This window comes from Bombus impatiens, unplaced genomic scaffold, assembly GCF_000188095.3.
Source record: "Bombus impatiens unplaced genomic scaffold, BIMP_2.2 scf_0504, whole genome shotgun sequence".
Lineage (NCBI taxonomy): Eukaryota > Metazoa > Arthropoda > Insecta > Hymenoptera > Apidae > Bombus > Bombus impatiens.
This window is the reverse complement of record NT_176923.1, coordinates 183646-202513: the sequence shown is the minus strand read 5'-3', so window position 1 is coordinate 202513 and position 18868 is coordinate 183646. Positions and strand designations below refer to the sequence as shown.

Below are 18868 nucleotides of genomic sequence, written 5' to 3'. Positions count from 1 at the left end.
GTCGCGATGCATCGAGTGAATTCGAGTCGCAAAGTTGACACGGTTTATTACTTTAACAGCAAGGGAATGAAGTCGCGTTGCTAAGCAAAGCGTGTACTATACAATACCGATACTAAGCTAAGACTAAGACTAGTACCGGTGCCAATATCCACGCCGATACTAATAGTACCAAGACATCGAGTCAGAGCGATACGGTTTTGGACGAGAAATACATATGAAATTTCAAATAGTCTGGATGGAAAGTAGATTCGAGGGACTAATTTGCTCCGATAAATACACGTAACTGCTTCGTTTACACTTCGGTAAATTATTAGGGTGAGCCTTATGATAGGATGAAAGCGGACGCGTGGATTTAACGATAATTCGAAATAAGTTAAGCCAAGTTTCCGGTATGTTATTTATCAACTTCAAGCGTTAATTGCTTGGCACAATGGCCTGCATAGCCTTACCTGACGCGAATGCAGATCGATGCGACACGTCGTGCACGACGGTGATTTATCACCGTCATCGTTCCGACTGATCCGCTCGCAAACGTCTGTTTGCGTTCTTTCTCTCGATTGTTCGAATCGTTCGTTGCGTTTGTGCTATTATCGCGACGGTAGCGAGACGCTCTTCTGACGGTCGAACGAAACACGATCGATAAATTTTAAACGAGAGGAAAGGACAAGACAAAACAATGGTCGATTGGATAAGCACGTTATCTAGTTCGAAACCGAAAGAATTTCATACGATTCGAGTAAAATTTTTGTTACAGAAGAACGACCGGCTGCGATGCATCACGGTGATGGAAGTTCGTCGTACACCGGGACACGGCCAATGTGTTTTATAATTTTAATAGTAGCTAACGTAATATTTGTATAAGAGGAAAGAAAGGATAATCGTCGAAAGGGAGAAGAAATACGAAACACGATGATACAGCGCGTTTTCACTTGCAAATCGCATTGCCTATGATCGGTAACGTTCTTTGGGTGAATATTTGCGCAGGGTAAAATCGAATATTACCTACATTTTCATTAAATTTCCGTGACCAAAGAGTTTTCGAATATCAGCACGGCACAATAATCGGTAAAAACGTAGTATTTTGTTAAGATATATCATCAAGAACGAATAACTTACGACGTCAAAATTTATTGTATTATTTGTAAATAAATTCATTGTATGTACATATCAATAAAACGATCGTCTTTATCTACTGACTTTCTCTCTAGACCGGAATCTGTCGAAACGTGGCAAGAGGAACGGTATATTCTTTTTCCTTCGTTCGCCGTATACCCAAATCAACAAGTAAAAGCACAGATTGTAATCCGCTTTGCTAGTTTATTTCAATGAAAAATGTGATTGAATCGTACAACGGAGTTTCCGTGTGGCGGTTCAAAGGTTTGAACTTGTTACTTAACCGTTATTGCTACCTTGTTATATCTGAAAAACAATCCGGGCATTGGTTTCGTTGCATGGCGTTACAAAAGCGACAGGTTAGATTCTCGCCGAAACGTATAATTGGTACGGATCGTGCATTTGGTCGCGCAAATCGAACGAAACCCGAGGAATCGTTTCATTCGTCTATACCGCGAGTAGCGATGAAAGAGTTTGACGAGGAAAGTGGATTCGTCTGTTTAGCTCGAGCGACTACGATGGATCGGTATTTCTTACAGGAAGCGACGTAAGAAACGACGATTCGTTAATGGCATAGTCGATTATTTCTTTTATCTTGTGTACGTTAATTACAGTTGGGTGCAGCTGACTTTTCTTGGAAAGCTGCGCGTGCACGCGGTCTCGAGCAAACCGGGTAAACAAGGAAGAATCGTAAAATCGTAGTCAGCCCGAATATCCTAGGTTGCGACAAAACGTGTAACAGAATTTTCATCCATACGCCACCACCAGCGTGACGAAATCGCCAAGCTATATGAATATGACGCAACGTTCGTGACGAGGAACTTCCTGCAAAAAGAGAGTAGACCTTTTTGTTGTTTTTTTCAACTGGTCGCGATCTCCATCGCATCTACCAAAATTGTTTCGATGTTCGGCTCTCTGTGAAAAAACCGAGTCGTCGCAACTTTAACGATTTTCCCGCGATTCTTCGCGTGTACCTGGCGTTTACGAGTTTTAACTAGAAGATACGCTTTGCCCCCTACATTTTGATTTATTAAATATCGCGCAACGATCAATCGAATATCGACCGGCCTAATGTCGCGATAGCTACTTAACGGCGGAATATCAGTTGGCGGCTGTACAGCGGGCGGTGTTCAAGTAGTCGATAAAGTCGACTATTTTCGGCTCCCTCAATCGTGGAATCATCGGTGGGGCGGTCCACGCACGGGGTTGTTGTTGCTGCTGATGCTGCTGTTTCACCCAACCGGTTCCTCCTTTCTTTCTCTTCTCTCGTTTCCGCGGATGTTCTTGCAACGTTATCGACTTGCCAAACACGAACAGGCAAGGACCGAGATAAGGTCGGAAGTCGGGTATATTTTGCTTGTATACCAGACTGAAACCACCCGTGTCCGCTGCCGGATTCACCGGTACATCCATTACCACTGAAACAAGTTGAAAATGAACAACAGATTTACTCCGTTTATTTCATATCTTCGCGTTCCCTTATTTTATTCCACACCTCCCGTTACCTTTTCTCTCTCTCTCTCTCTCTCTCTCCCGTTCGAATAGTCCTTTCGAATCGACTATCGTATATTTAGATCGGATATCACGTTGCTGCAGTACAGCTCGGTACCTAAGCGCATCTATTTGTTTGTTTTAAATGAATTTGTACGAACGAAATTCAGCGCGTTCGAAAGCACGTAGAAGCTGCACCAGCTGCACGAGTATTAAATTAACCTACCTAAACAGATTTGCGCGTTTCGAGCAATTTTCTTTCATTTTTGACAAATGTATCACAGTTAGGTGCGCGCGCGCCTCGACACAAGATCCAACGAAAACTAATATTTCTCGTACCGGTAAAAAAGAAGTTTTATCGGATTACGAACAATCGCAAATACGTATAACGCGGACTCGGTTCGAACGGAAATAAAAGTAACGGACGATAGAAAGAAATCCGATACCCGAAAGTACCCAGAGAATGCCGTTAATTCTTTCTTTGGGCATTTACCTACGATAAAAGACAAAAACCGCTGATTTTTTTCCGACAGATGCGACTACGATTGAGCCTGTATTTTGGCAAAAAGATATTTTCAATCGTGCGCAAAGAATTAGAAACAGTAGGGGGGGTTGTACTCTCGACCCGTAGACCCGACAAGCAGAGTTGTATAATCGAAATCTGGAAACTTGAACACAGTGTAGTCGATACTAAACGATTTGAAAAGCTCGTTCGTGCATTCGCGAGGAAATCAGAATACGTATACCGTCTCGTTGACTTGTCCCGGCCACTATCCTCGGAAACTTTCACCCGCAGTCTCGGTTTGTGACAACTTGCTTCTCTCTACGTTACCCTATAGATCGTAGTTTGCTAACCTTTCACCAAGCTTTCGAGAACATTGGAATAGAGGCGTTTGGTAATTCTCGAGCTGGGAGGATGCATCCGGGGATTCGTGTTGATCTCGATCAACCAAACCGAAAGGTCCTCCATCACGACGAAATCGGCCCCGTATAGCTCGAAACTACACCGTCGTCTGTCCATGTGCTCCTGGGAGGCCAGCATCGTCAGAACTATGGCTTCCGACATTTTCGTATAGATCTTGTCGTAATACGGTTCGCCGTCGAGCCCCGTTTGCCTGACAATTATGACCTTTGCGTTAGCCACTGAATAGATATCTCTATCGATGAAAATTAACGGATATCTTTTCCAAAAGATACGGCTAACGTCAAACTTATCGATTATGTTCTACGCTAGATCGTTGCAAATTCGAATATCCTTCGAACAGCGATAGCGAGAAAGCAGAAAATAATACAAGTAAGCAAAGTATTATGCCCGTGGAAATAATGGCAAAAGGAAGGACAGACGGGCAGAGACGATTACCCGAGAAGAAAATACACAGATTCTAAGCATATTTGGACGACGTTTGATCAAACCTATCGATCTCGCAGTCATCAAACGCTATCGACCGTAACGAACGGATAACCGAAACTGCTACTCGCAACGAATAGACCGGTCGAGAGATTACTTTAAATATTCGTTCAGCTTCTCGCAGTCCCATCCTTGATCGCGAATCGATTTTACGACTTCCTCCGAATTTCCACGTTTTCTCCGTCTCCTCCTCTCCTCGTCGTATTTCTCCTGAATGGCGGTATTGCAGATATGAATCGCTTCGTGATAAGTTGAGAAAGTGTAGGGTTTCGAGCTGAATCGTAAGAGTCCTTCCCTGCAAAAGGATAGAAAAGGATCGAGAAAATTCTTTGATGGAATCTCCATCGAGAAGATTCTTTCGGAATAATTTTCAAGGCTCTTTTCTCTAACAAAATCCTTTTCCGAGATTTCTCCGTAGACCTGTAACGTACGTATAACGTATTGCGTGTCCTTTTATTTGCGCACACGAGATTCGCCGATAGGTGTGCGAGCATACGTTTCACGAGATAGAAAATTATTTTCCGATGGTTCGATTAAAAAATGTAATACAAACTTCGCTACAAATATCGTTTAGACGTTCGAAATACAGCGGAACTGTAAAGTCGGAAATTTAGTTACTTGAACACCCATATTGTCATGGGAAATGTATTTGTAACCAAATACCACTGCCTTATGTCGAATTTCGTATCGTGAATCAACAACGGACGTTCTGAAATTAAGAGGAAAGAGATGAGATCGCGAAAAGGTATAAAATTTAAACGATTAAACGTTTTACGTACCAATGTACTTCTGAACAATGAAGTAATCCTTTGGTCTGCTTTTTATCTTTCGAAATATATCCTTTAAACTGTGAGATATGCTGATTCCCGTACCGCAACAAAGTTCGCTCGGTTTTAATATCCATATATTTCTCATTCCGTTTAATTCGTATTGCGGATCTATCTCTTTCAATCTTGCCAGTATCGGATTCGTCGCCTCTAGATATTTCTAAACGATGTAATGGAAAATTCAGGGTAGCGAGATCCAAAATTTGTCGCGTCGAATCGAGATTACCAGCGTTTTTAATTTAAACGCGAGAAATCGCTTGGAAACGGATCGTCTATTCTTTAAGATGGTACTACGCAAGCGACAGCAAAGAAAAAAAAAGAAAAGAAAAGAAAAGAAAAGAAAGTACACGAGTATCGTACTTGTAGCTGATCTCGACTTTTTTCCGAGGTGGTCTCGATTCCAGCTCCCTCGTGCACGGCTGCGGTATAATCGTCCAAAAAGGAATTCCATTCCTCTTCGGAAAACTCGGTCACAAAGTCTTTGTCTATGTTTTGGTGGATTTCACGGGCGATAAATTCCTCGCAGCGTTTTATGGCAAACTCCAGTCGACTCATTAGAATCGGCCGATGTCCCGACTCCGAGAAACCCTGGCCATCGTGCATTCTTCCGACGAACCATTTCAACAGACCAGCGGCGGCGGTCAAACGAAAATCATCGAGAAAGGCTTTCGGCTCTCTGCTCAGGTTGTAACTTCGAGGGAATAATACCGACGACACGTCCTTCTCGTACAGCCAGTGAGCTTCCTCCAACAAACGAGCCATTCCTAGCTACATTATTTCGTGATCGTCAATATTTCGTCGAGTTCCCAGCGAACTAAAGTTCGATCGAGCTTAAACAATATATTTCACATCTTGTACGATGTATCGAAGATTCTCGCGTATCTAATTATCGATGTTAACCTTTGAAGTGTAGACGAAGGGTTTTTGATATCTGTTGAGAATGATATTGTTACTCAAGCCACGATGCCAATCGACAAAGTCGTTCCGACAGTCCCATATAAAGTCTGGCGATTTGTGACGTAATAAAGCGAAAATTACCGCCTTCTCGTTTAAGGTACCGTCCGATTGGGTCAAATCGCCCAACGATCTTGCTTCTAAGCTGGCTACGCTACCTAAAAGTCGAAGAAGGGATTTCAGACGAAAATGAAAGTTCGTTTAGTTTTTAGTAAAAAGCTTGCGGCTAGTTCAATTTTGACGATATTACTCGGATCGGAAAGACGATAGCTGCTTATATAACAATAGACACTTTGTCAGAGTTTACGCGGTCGATTTTTAATTAAAGGAAGTAGAACGTAAAGAAAAGGATTTGATTAGGAAAGGCAAGAAAACTAACCATAAGGTACGGCTCTTGTTTTCGTAGCTTCGTATTTTTGCACCCAACCCCTTTTCTCCAGAGCTTCTTTCAATTTCGGTAACTCACCGCGTATCAGAAATATTTTGTGCCTCTGAAACACGGTAGCACGTGCTTCAAAGTATCCTAAAGCTACTGTATTACGCGAATTTCTGTGTAAAACTATTCGGATCTGGATAATCTATCGAATAGTTATAACGAACACGTATATGTTCGTTTATGAACGTTTGAACGTAACATCCGATCGGAATTTCAAAATTTTGGAACATTTTCCACGTAAAGGGATCTGATGTCTACCTTAACAGCTCTGTCGACTTTCGCTTTAATTTTCTGATAACGCTCTTTCCTCGTCCAGTGGGTCTTGCAGCAATCGTCGTCCTTGAGCACGATACTCCTGTAGTTGTTGATGGTGTCGGTATCGTGCTTGTCAAAGATCCCCCGTGGGCAACAAGAACACGTGTCCATGTAGGATTTCGGGAACGCACCGCAGTCGAGTTGTGGCAGGCTGTTAACAGCATTGATCTCATTGTCGTCTGTGTCCGGAAGTGGCCATTTTGAGTTCATTTTCGTCCAGTCCACCCGATTGTACGGATTCACTGGACTTTCCTTCTTTTCCAGACAGATCAAAGAAGTCAATTTGCAGTAGGAGTGGCTCGCTTTATCCTCGTTCGTGGAATCCGTAGTCGCTAAATCTTTCGCGGTCCTAATGTCCCTTGACCGGTGAAACGTTCTAATTTATTACACCATATCTACTGAATTTTATACCTTCTTCTATCCAGTGATCGATTTAATCATCGCGTTCGACTTTGATCAACCGGATCACCCAACTTGGTCGCTCGTTAAACATAGAGACATCGAAAACTTTTGCGCTTTTCGAAACGAGATACGTACCTTAAATCAGGCGGTAAATCCATAGTTTCGTCGCGAATCGAGACAGCTATTTTAGGTCAATTCCTAGATAAATGGCAAAAGTGGCGTTAATCACGGATACTAAATAAATTATCTAGTTGAAGCGAACGCTAGAAATATTCGGCGTGTACAGAAAGAAAAATCGACTCGAGAGGAACGTTTAGGAACAATGCAAATATTCGTCGATGGGCGTACGCTTTGAACGCTAAAGCGAATGAAACGAGAAAGGCTAAATCGATCAATCTGCTTGTTTAACCCGGCCGCCTTATTGTCTGGCAAGCTTAATCGCCTAAGTAATTAACCTCTCATGCAACGAACTTTGGAGAAACTGGTTTTTGCCCTTATTAAAGGCCCATATTAATTTAACACTAACATTATGTATCCTTCTTTCGACCGGTGAAGTAAATTCATGACTAAATTATTACGAAGAAGTTGCGTCGTTATCTTTGCAGAATTTCGTGCCAATTTATGTTACAATGCTCGTTTCAATCGAATTTGAAGATAATAAATAACGAAACCAATCGATATTTAATAACACTCGGTCACCGAAATATATTCTTCGCATACTACACAAATGTCGTTATAATTTTCATACGTGTAACAACTGTTATGAAAATAACGATGTAATTTACGGCACAAAGGTAAATTTATAGATTTATGGATTTAATAATACATAATACTGTTTAGTATTTTATGTTATATCACACTCTGTTTCCCTGCCTTTGTCGCGTATTATCGATAAATTATCGATATCGACTATAATTTTAAATTAACGTACATCATACATCACGTATCGTGTACGAGGCTGATACAAGTATATCCGATATAAAGGTATTTGATAGTCGAGGCTTGTTTACACTGCAAAGGGAAAGTAAATGAAATATAACGCAATCTTGCGTTTGCATACTATGCGATTAATATACTTCGTCTACTTATAGAAAACGAACATTTTCTTTCGTTCTTGTGTAAACGTTGCGAGTATATGAAACATGTCGATTTTTTTTCCGTAACTTTTACCATGTCACATGTACGATGTACACGCGCTATACTTGCCATATTTATTCTCGTTTGCCGTAATTGTGACGAAAAATTTCGAAATTATAAACTTCATTTCATCGTTTAAAAACTGACATCTATGTTCTTTCTATAGTAAAAATACTTTGCGATACTTGGTAGAAATTTTCTGCTCGTACACTGCGTGAGTTCGTGTAGTGAACGTTTTGACAAAGTTTTATGGATCCGCGATATTTCATTGAACGTTTCCTCATTGATGTTTTATGTATCGTTATGTATCTTGACTTCGAACTGGAGAAATTTTTGCGATAGATCGAAACGTAAAGTTAAACTCAAAAATTTATTTCACGGTTCTCCTATTCCGAACGGTTTGGTTTCTGCTATCTATGGATTTCTGTTGATGTGTCAAATGTCAGACATGTTGCATTTATCCGATCTTCTACTTTTTCTCCATTTTCCCAACGACTATGTACACAATGTTAATTGCTAGTTAACAGTCGTTATATCGTTTGTTTGCAATTTTTTAACCAGTAACTCTATGAATCGCGGTATAAAGACAAAAATGTGAAAAAAAGGCAGAAAATCGTACGATGCATAGCAGGCACAAAATTTGCATTAAACGCAAAATATGCTCTTGTGTAAATACGTATGTATGTTTATTTCTAGGAGCGTAAAACAGATATGTAGAAAAAAACAATATCTGTGAATACCAATTTTCTCGATACACTGAAATATTTTCTATATCGACATCGTTCATAACTGCAACGAAATTCAGTGTATTAGTACTGTCAACGCTACGTTCCATGTGTTTAGCGAAACTCACATGTACTCTTTCATATCGTATCGGTGTATCGACGATTATTTTAAAACAACGTATCTTTTTACAGCGGTAACGATTAAAATGATTCATTTTTCAACGTAATTTCATGCCGTTCGAATATTTTACTTCACACGCGATACGTTAAAGTATTCGAAAAAAATAATACATATAGTTGGTCGCGTTCGCGCGTGTCTAAATTACTATTATTCTATGAAAGATTATTAAAGATATTTCCGAATTTGGAACATGAAAAGTCTTTTTACATGCTATGTATTTGTCTTGATCGAGTATCGGTACATTCGATTGGTAAGTGCTCGTAAATTCCACACATCTATTATATCTAACATTTCACTGTGGTCCTATTAAAATTCAGTTGAATTCACACTACCGAACAATTTCATCCGCAATATATCGTATCATACGGCTGAACATTCCTGTCATGGGCAATTTAAAACGTTAAAATACTTCCACCTTTGAGCTCGTATTTGCCACTAGTATTAAAAATATTATCCACACACACACACACACACACACACACATATAAATATTATAGAAAATTATAGAATTATGATACAATTATTTGCAAAATTCTGACGCAACGACCGATTTTAATATTATTAATTCAGATCATAATATATTAACCAAAAAGTTCTGATACTCACGCGCATCTGGTGGACTACGCGAGACATTGTTCGCCACAAATATCTGAATTCTGATCAAACTCTCACAGCGAACTTGTACAGTGAGCAACTAGGAACACTATATGACAAACTTAAGAAAAGAAAAAAAAAAACAGTCATTTATAGCGAATCGTCGACAAATTTTATTTTTGCAAGATACTGAGATGGGAACTTCTATCGCCTCTTTCGATCTTTGGATAATTATATGCTGGGAAAACAATTTATAAACGATACGACTATAAATAAGAAGGTGTGTCAATTTTTCGAAGATAAAAATTCTGAATTTTAGAAAGGCGATATTTCTTAATTACCTTCCCATTGCCCTTCCCGTTGTGAGAGAGTAACTCGATCTAAAGGTGAATATTTTTTTAACGAATAAAATTACTTTATTATACGTTTCACACTCCGAAAAAGGACAGAACTTTCTTCGTTACCATAAAATCTACAGTTTTACGTTATCTTTTCACTTTTCTCCATCTCTCGATAAATAAAATCATTATTTCGAATTAATCTATAATTTTCAATTTTAGAAATAGATAGTTTTCAGTATAATTAGCATCTTTTTACATTGTTTTAGCATTAATTCGTATAATATGCAAATGCGTCTAGACGAAAGCGCGCTTGTTCGAAACACGTAAGTAACCGATTCGCGAGTATACAGGGTGATTGGTAACTGGTGGTACAAGCGGAAAGGGGGTGATTCTACGCGAAAAAAGAAGTCAAAAATATAGAATAAAAATTTTTTTTTATTTTTCCATCGGGACAACGATCTACAGTAAGATCCGTTATAACGTACCGCACGAAATAGCGTACCGAGCGAAAATTCAAAGTCGATTTTCTCGAAAACAAAGCCTCGAACGAAAAATTTTTATTCTATATCTTCGACTTCTTTTTTCGCGTAGAACCACCCCCTTTCCGCCTGTACCACCAGTTACCAACCACCCTGTATATGTACATATCTATGATAAAAAATGAAATTTTGTTTGTTCGAAATACATGTTGCCATGATATACATATACATGAACATGCATATAATGGGGTATAGACATCCGACAATAATATTTGGAAATCCGTTACGTTTGACTATAAATGACTGTCTGGTAGCCAAGAGGGTGGAAATCGTGCCAGCGAAACGTGCTTTCGATTCGACTTGCTGCACGAGCGAACGAGTTAACTAGCTAAGTAACCGCGCCCACTGCACTCTCTAATCACCAAAGGCACCAGGAATGCTTTTAAACTTTCCATCCACAATTACGTCCTTATTCGCATAGAAACCTCTATTAGACCTTCCATTATTCTAATTATGGAAGACCCGTCTGAAATATATTGATTAAAGTTAAGAAGGTTAAGTGGTCAGGATCAAGAATTGGACCGACTATTTCTTGTTCGCTCCTCCCGCTACTTCCTCTTGTTATTTCGATGTTTATCGAAAGCATCGCGTTTACTACCGTTGTAAGTGACACGTATCGTTTTGCTATTTTCTATCTCTTACGTCGTCAATTGAATTATTCCGATTATTCGTTCTCGTTTCACCCTTTTCTTAGCCTGTTATTACGAAAAGTTCAGAGTTATCACGCTGGAAGGATGGAAATTTTTCGAAATAATCTAGAAGCTTGCGGTCGTTTCCGCGATATAATAGCAACGCTGTTAAGCGATATAGATACCACAAAACTTCACAAACGTCAAACCACGTACATGAAAAATCCTTTTGACATAATACGCAACAATATACGAGAAGTACAACCAGCTTTCCGATCCGATGAAGTTATTTTGCATGACCAATGGTTTTCGAACGAAAGAACGAATAGAATTCTATTCGAAATAACATCTATGATTTTGAAAAGATAACGCGTCCCCGATCGACGAGCTATTTTCCGAAGTAGAGCGATCTACGAATAATTTCGTATAAATGAAAACCCTGTACGTATATATTCTATCTTCGAGTCAAGTTACACGTATAATTTCGCATTGTATATATTTATTTCATCTGTTATAAAGTTTCTTCGCAATCATGCACTCCCGAGGAAGAAACGAGTCACAAAGTTTACTTAAAAGTTTACTTTATAAACTAGTTTTGGTTTTCCATGGTTGGAACTTAAAGCGGTCTAACTACTTATCGTATGGTATAGCGTGTAAGCGGTAAACAGCGGCTCATGGAGCGACTCGCGCGAACCACAAGAATTCGTCAAGTCGATGCAATCAACATTTACGAGAAAAAGCAACGCGGCATACCGTGCCTGGGAAAATCGCTTGTTTGCCGGCGGATTCTCGCGATGCGACGCAACTTGCAAAATAAGAATTTTCTATAGCACATTGCAGAGCACGAAAATAGACTCGCTAAACAGTTACGTAAATCTTATTACAAGATTCAATCTTGTTTCAAAACGCTGCAGTACTTTCGTATTTGTATTCTGATGTCTGTAGATCTTACACGATGCATTTTCAACGAAGAAACAAGTTACGAAGTTTGTCGGTTAAGCTTGTGGCGCTGGTATAGTCGTTGCAGCTTCGTTTCTTCGCGTTTCACCTCGAACTTTCTCTCCTTTCTCTCTCTCTTCTCTATTCTTCTTTTCGCTCCTCTTTTTTTCCTCCTCGTTTCTTTTGTCATCGAAATGTGACCATCGTCCTGGGAAAACACTCGTTCGCGATATCTTCGATGAAAAATTATCACACTACGACTTTCATAAGTCAGAGGAAGTATCCAAACGTCCGATCGTACATCTTTGAAATTTGGAGATCGTAATTTTCGCTCGATCATTGTATCGACGCACGTTATACAGCCGCTATAAAAATCAGACCGAACTCCAAAGATAAACAACCAGTATGTGCTTAGTTTGTGACTAGAAACTCTGCCGCTAGGAAAAACGTTGCAAAGAGAATAGTAGACTAGAATTGGGGCATTGAACGTTTGAAATACTTCTGCCACGAGAACATCTTTCGAGAAAGTTGTTTTGTATCGTAAACGATTAGCGATGTGAAAAGTCGAGATTCGTGTGAATACCAATATTCGAATGACACGAGCGTCCTCGGACGATGACGGTATAAGGAGAAACTTTATACCGTTACTAGCCTGCGTAATGGAATTATCGGATCGTTCTATAGTCTATTCGAGGGAAATATACCATCGTTCGATAGAGAAGTCCACTAATCGCGATTGAATGGTAGGCTTTTCGTGCGCGTATCGCTGTTTAACAAGCAAACTGAATAGAGGTAATTTACAAACCGATTAATAAGCGCAAGCATTTCGAAATTTCTAGCCATATCGATACGAGAAATACCGTAATATTCCGTTTTTTGATTTCCAGCTGCAAACATTTTAGAGACGTATCCAACGAGAACTGCCGCTCTTTGTACGATCGCTCGTACAATTTTCCAAATTTTGTCTTTAGTTTCCACGTATTGTATTATTAAATTAAATTATTATTATGTTATTAAATTGCGGTCAAATCAGTTATTTACTATGCGCATTACATATATATCTTCTCTATATATACATAGGTATATTTTTATGTAGAATTTTGCATATGCGAATAACGTGTCATATACGTATGTACCTTTACCTAGAGACCTACTCTGTACATATTTTTCAAAGGGAAACATAGTGTATTAGAGATTGCAGCACCGAAGAGTACGCGTATTCGCACCAAATGTTATATCGCTAAAGGGGCCTTTGTACAATTTAAAGCAAAGTCATGTATTACATAGTAGATATTTCTTTGAGAACTATTTCTCTCCGGGAACTGCTCTACTTTGCCTTCCGTTGCTCTACTTCCGCCTAACATGAACGAATTCAAACTCTGCCGGTAAAGTTTCTATCTTCTACTATACTTGTATCGTTTCGGGTACAAATACTTTTCTCCTCTTTTCACGCGCCTACTTCCAGTCCGTGTAATTTCCACACTCTTTCCAAAGGAGACAACGTTTTTATGTATTTTTTCGCAATTTATCGTAATTTATCGTTTAAAATATATCGCTTCAACATCGTCAAGGGACAACGTCGAGCCTGTAACTTACGAAGATAGTTTAATCACACGAATACCGGGACGGTGATGCTCTAAATGTGATTACACGTAATATCTGATGAAACTGCAACGGTCTACGATTAAAATACTATCTCGAAATCCGGTTATCGATCGGAAACAACCTCGGAGGGTATGAACAGGTGATCAAAGCCGAAGCCTGTAATCTCGTTTCCTTCTACAGTCATAGAGCGATATGTAGTTCTTGGATAAATTTCCCAAAATTTGTCCGACTCGATAAAGTTTCGGCATTGAGAAGTTTACATTGCAGTCACGTACTTGAAACACGTGATCAGTTCATTGCTGACGTGATAAAAAGATGGTGATAAATTCCGGCATCAACGTCCATACTTGAAAACTTGAAGGGTTTAGTAAAGTTTTCCGTTGGCTTCGAAAGTTATTCCCATTTCCATCGTGGTTTTAAAACATTTGGTCGAATAAACGTCGACTAGATTTTTTTAAAAAAGACGTCAGCGTTGTTTAAAACATCTGAACGCAAAGCGCCTTAATTATTCACCGTTAGGCCGGTTACGTGTTCGATGCTTTTTATATTCTTCAACTTCACCGAGACCAAGTTTATAAACCAACTCCTACGTCGGACTCGATAATTTCTTTGGGAAAACGCCCCGTACATTTTAGTTGCTTGTTTTATATTTACAATTTTTTTCTATTAGCTTAAAAGCGCAGAAGATACCACTTCGTTTCCTCAAGTTGAAATGTTTAAACCCCGGATAGAACTTTAAGAAATAAGAGGTGTTTATACGATGAAAAAAGTACGGTTAATTATTTTCCTTTTTTTTTCAGCAAAAACGTTCCTTTCGTGTTCCCGACAGAACCATTTCCTTTCCTATCCAGAGTCGTTTCTTGCTCGAAGTGGCTAATTACGTGAGAAAAACATACTCTCCGCCTACTTGTCTCTTCGTTTCTCTTTCTCTGCCACGAAAGTAAGCAGTACTTTGTAATGATCCCATTTTAAGAACCGAGAAAACAAACGAGTCGGCAATTATTCTTGCAATTGTACCTTTTGCATTTCGCTTCGGATTGCCGGTGTCACGTGCTTCAGGCACAAATAATTCTCCTCCTCGTTGAAATGGCTTCTCACGAGATTTCCCCCGTTATTCTCGCAGACGACAAAAAGATACAAACAACTCTGACCCGCGTCTGTATTCCGCGTCCTGTACTCTATAAACGAAACGTAATCATTCCTGTTATTAGTACCGTTTTCAGTGAAAGTATTTAAGCGAAGCGTGCTCAGTTTTTTCCAGCTAATACGAAATACGTTGTTCCACCATAGCTAACGATTCATTTCTACGACGTATTACAATTTTCACGAAATTTTTATTCCGTCCGATATTATTCATTTGTGCTCGAAGAAACAAATCGATAAAATTACCGGTAAAATCGAAGATGCATCGACGATTCTTCTGTATCTAACAGAGACCCTTGATCGATTCGGATTATCCGTCCTAAATGTTTCGGCGATTTTCCTAATATATCAAACGCGCGTGGAGTTTTCACAAGGCTTTCAAAGACTGACGCTCCACAAGCAGAATGTAAAATTTTTCATAAAAAAAATTGGAACGGTCGTAAGCAAGTTCGTCTGCATCTATCGGGACGTTAATCGCATTGAGAGCATTGACGTATCTAATAATGGACATATACACATGTACGTGTGAGTACAACCTTTCTGTAGATAAACGACCTCGTGGTAGTCCACTCTACGCAGTAGCGATGCTCGTATTAAGATCGTGTACGATTAACGAACGCGTGAACGAACATCCGACAGAATTAAACTAAATATTTCGATCATCGTAGCGCAACAATTTGGTGAACTTTCCAAGAGTAACCGTCTGACAAATTAATATTATCGGAATAATTAGATCTCATAATAATATAATACAACAGCCCGTTAAAACGAACAAGCCGATGACTCAATGATGGATCGACGATTAAAATCTTGTTTTAGTCACGTTGTTACCTCGACGTCTAAACTAGAGTAGAACAAATATAAATTAGATACGATATAAAATATAAAATATAAATTGAGAATACGGCTCGCTACCCACGATTCGTGAAGTTAACGTGCTTGTGCTCGGATAAGTTCCATCGTACGTATTATTACTTCATAAAGAAGTCTGGCCCAAACTTAGTCATCGTAAGAAAGAAACCAAGGTAAGAAATCGTAATATTTCGTTTATTGGATGGTACTTGCTTGTTTTCTTGTTCTCTTTTTCGTTCTTTCGTCTTTTTATATTTCGCACAAAGTTTATCCATTGACTCGATAAGGAATATCACGATAACCGATATCGCAACGATACTAACGTAAGTATGTACACACTATCGTAGATTACTATACTTTCATAAATATTTTCTCTATTCTCACGCTAGTAGAGATAGGCTTATTTATAAAAACGAATATACGTTGTGATAATCGCTCGTCACCTATTAAACGAACTATTCTAACTTTGAACGAACGCAGTCGATAATTTAAGTTGGAGGATAGACAAAATTTTATTCAGTGGAAGGCTGTTGCCCGGCTATTACTAAAGAAACTTCTGTTCTTAATCGCTAGTTAATGATTCCGACTAAATTCGCAAGGATTTGTTTCCGCTGAAACTGTAAGGAAGAAAAATACATTTGCAGTAAAGGATGTGAAAAATCAGTAGGTGTCTACAAGGTGGTTGGTAACTGGTGGTACAAGCGGAAAAGAAGTCGAAAATATAGAATAAAAATTTCTCGTTCGAGGCTTTGTTTTCGAGAAAATCGACTTTGAATTTTCGCTCGATACGCGTGCGGTACGTTATAACGGATCTCACTGTAGATCGTTGTCTCGATGGAAAAATTAAAAAAAAAATTTAAAAAAAATTTTTATTCTATATTTTCGACTTCTTTTTTCGCGTAGAATCATCTCCTTTCCGCTTGTACCACCAGTTACCAACCACCCTGTATATGTACAGTGCGTGGAAACGATGACACGGTCGCGTCTCCGTTTTCAAGTGTGACATATTACATGCCCGCTGGCCATGACATCGGACTTGATAAGTGTATTCCTCGCTAAAAAGAGCATCCGCAGTTCAATAACCTATGAACGAGAAAAAGAGACATTTAGTATACTTAGATGCGTGATCTATCGACCATGAGCCTCGAAGCATCGACGAGCCGAATACTCCATTCTCTTTCATCGTCTTAACCCATTTCCCATGATCTATTAGCTTTCTTCGAAAATACCTTCTTCGTAATGGACTTCGCGACATGGAACGCAGCATCGCGCATCGTTTCTCCATTCTGCATGGAACGTTCTTGGTTAACTATTGGATTACGACGATTCAATTCACGAATCAGCGATTCCTTTTCCTTTTTCGTTTCGTTACGTTCGATGATAATTGCACCAATTGCGATGCATTTCTTATCGACGATAAAAACGTACTCGTTTAAAAGTTCCACTTTTGGAAAAGAGCGTTCATCGTCGAGTGATTTCAATGTACGAAATACGCTTGTTCGTAATGTTAGCCGATGCTTGAAGCAAATATTATGTAGTCGGGCAATCACTTACAATCAAGTGTTTAACTATGGCCATATCGTTGTTTTTGATTACGATTTCCATCAGATTGTTGAACTTGTTATCGTAATAATTAGTTAAATAGTTTACGGCGATCCCTTCTGATTTTCTAACTCAGACACTCGGTTGAAAATACATGCAAAAATAACAAAATTGCACGTTACAACAGCGAATAATTTCTCGATTCGATGCAAGTTGTATATCGACGAACGAAGTTTAAATTTATCGATCGGAGTTTGAAATTGAAAAAGCTGTATGTCAAATGTAAATGTTTGCTTAATAGATTGGCTACAAATTTTTTAGCCTTGCTCTTACCATGCGTTAGTTGTATTATTTTCGGGACCTCTGTATTAACGCATTTCGCTTTGCGCAGTAAGATAAGTTGAACAAGATAAACGTTGGAAATAAATTTCAAAAAACTCTGTAAATTCATTTTGAACTCTTCTAGTTTCCTGTCATGTCACAAAGATAAATTATTTTTCTCATCTAAACTTCGAGTTTTAACATTTACCGTATCACCTGTTACCGTAACTTAACCGTTGAACTACGTATTTCTAACTGTTTGAAGTTCTCTTCCACATCTCTAATACTTCTATACTACAATACAAACAAAGTTTTCCCTTTTCTCCTCACAGATACGTTTACAGAACGTTAGGCATCGGAACTTTTCGCAAACGTTACTGAATCGTTTAATTTAGTCGATATATATCGATATATGTTCTTAACAAATTAAAGCTGGCGAGTAAAGCAACTGCGAGTTTTAAGGCGATGCAACGCCTCGATTACAATTCGAGGAAAACTTCCGATGGAATAGAGCAACGTCGTTCGCTTAAGTCCATGATAAATTTCATCAAAGGACTTATCGCAGCAAGCTAAAGGATTCTCGATAAACTCTTTTCTTTGCGACCATTAAGAAGCTCGTGAAACACGAAAAAGACATAACCAACTTTCTTCTTGATAGCTTTATTCGGATATTTTCCATCATAGCAAACTTACGAACAATCGGTTGTAATTACTTCTTGTTTCCGAGTGCTGATAAGCATGGTAACATACGTTTATGTCTGAGACACGGTAATTTTAATCTACAAAATGAATATGAAATATGAAAAAATATTTAATTTTAATAAAATATCCGTAGTTTGTAATTATTAAAAAAACGAAACATTCCCTAAAGTTTTTAAAAATAACGAGGCAGAGAGAATCGTTCTAAGAGAAAAATATTTTATTTTATTGAAAATCCATTCCTCCTGTGGCCATCAACCATCCACACCACCAACTAACGCGCCAAATAAGGATGTATTTCAACGTGACACAAATTTCGTATTGACGTTGTTGCTGGTATTCTTTACTCTTAAGAAGTTCTGTTATTGTTGGAACAGACTATGTATTATACTTACGTTCATTGTGAAAAATGTATAAAGAATGAACAATCAGAAAAGTGTTAACAGTCGGAAATATATAGAAAGCCTAGACGACGTTCGATTATAAGTGTCAATCTATTTTTGACAAAATAGATTTGAAGCTAAAAATCGAAAGGTAGAATGTAGAAACCCTACTCGTTGTTAGCCAGGTAGAGTTCGTTCCTGCCAGCATTCTGGAATCAGCAGGAGTAAAGATTGGTACTAACGTCCTCCTCTTTCTCTTCTCTCTCTCTCCCTCTCTCTCTCTCTCTCTCTC

At 38.8% G+C, this 18868-nt stretch overlaps 3 protein-coding genes across 7 annotated transcripts in view; 2 read left to right on the top strand and 1 right to left on the bottom strand.

The window, feature by feature from the left end:
• Window positions 1-1188, top strand: part of LOC100749600 (zwei Ig domain protein zig-8) — a 24996-nt gene extending 23808 nt beyond the window's left edge. Inside the window, exon 7 of the mRNA XM_012387999.3 lies at window positions 755-1188. Within this exon, the coding sequence (XP_012243422.1) occupies window positions 755-861 (107 nt within the window). The 3' untranslated portion in view covers window positions 862-1188. The remainder of the gene's footprint in view (window positions 1-754) is intronic.
• Window positions 1189-1297: 109 nt separating this feature from the next.
• Window positions 1298-18868, bottom strand: part of LOC100750202 (tubulin glycylase 3A-like) — a 33564-nt gene continuing 15993 nt past the window's right edge. Inside the window, exons 2-11 of one of the 4 annotated variants that reach the window (XM_024369008.2) lie at window positions 7082-7144; window positions 6488-6920; window positions 6173-6284; window positions 5740-5951; window positions 5200-5607; window positions 4792-4999; window positions 4631-4721; window positions 4110-4307; window positions 3460-3719; window positions 1298-2531 (exon numbers count right to left, since the gene is read on the bottom strand). In XM_024369008.2, coding sequence (XP_024224776.1) covers window positions 2215-2531; window positions 3460-3719; window positions 4110-4307; window positions 4631-4721; window positions 4792-4999; window positions 5200-5607; window positions 5740-5951; window positions 6173-6284; window positions 6488-6920; window positions 7082-7104 — 2262 coding nt within the window. In that variant the 5' untranslated portion in view covers window positions 7105-7144 and the 3' untranslated portion in view covers window positions 1298-2214. The remainder of the gene's footprint in view (window positions 2532-3459; window positions 3720-4109; window positions 4308-4630; window positions 4722-4791; window positions 5000-5199; window positions 5608-5739; window positions 5952-6172; window positions 6285-6487; window positions 6921-7081; window positions 7145-18868) is intronic. The other 3 variants (XM_012387998.3, XM_033321820.1, XM_033321821.1) reach the window with 3 other exon arrangements.
• The window catches only part of LOC100749362 (lysosomal acid glucosylceramidase), a 36146-nt gene continuing 32627 nt past the window's right edge, over window positions 15350-18868 (top strand). The window contains exon 1 of one of the 2 annotated variants that reach the window (XM_033321824.1): window positions 15350-15804. The gene's annotated coding sequence lies outside the window, so the exon portion shown is untranslated. The remainder of the gene's footprint in view (window positions 15805-18868) is intronic. The other variant, XM_033321823.1, reaches the window with a different exon arrangement.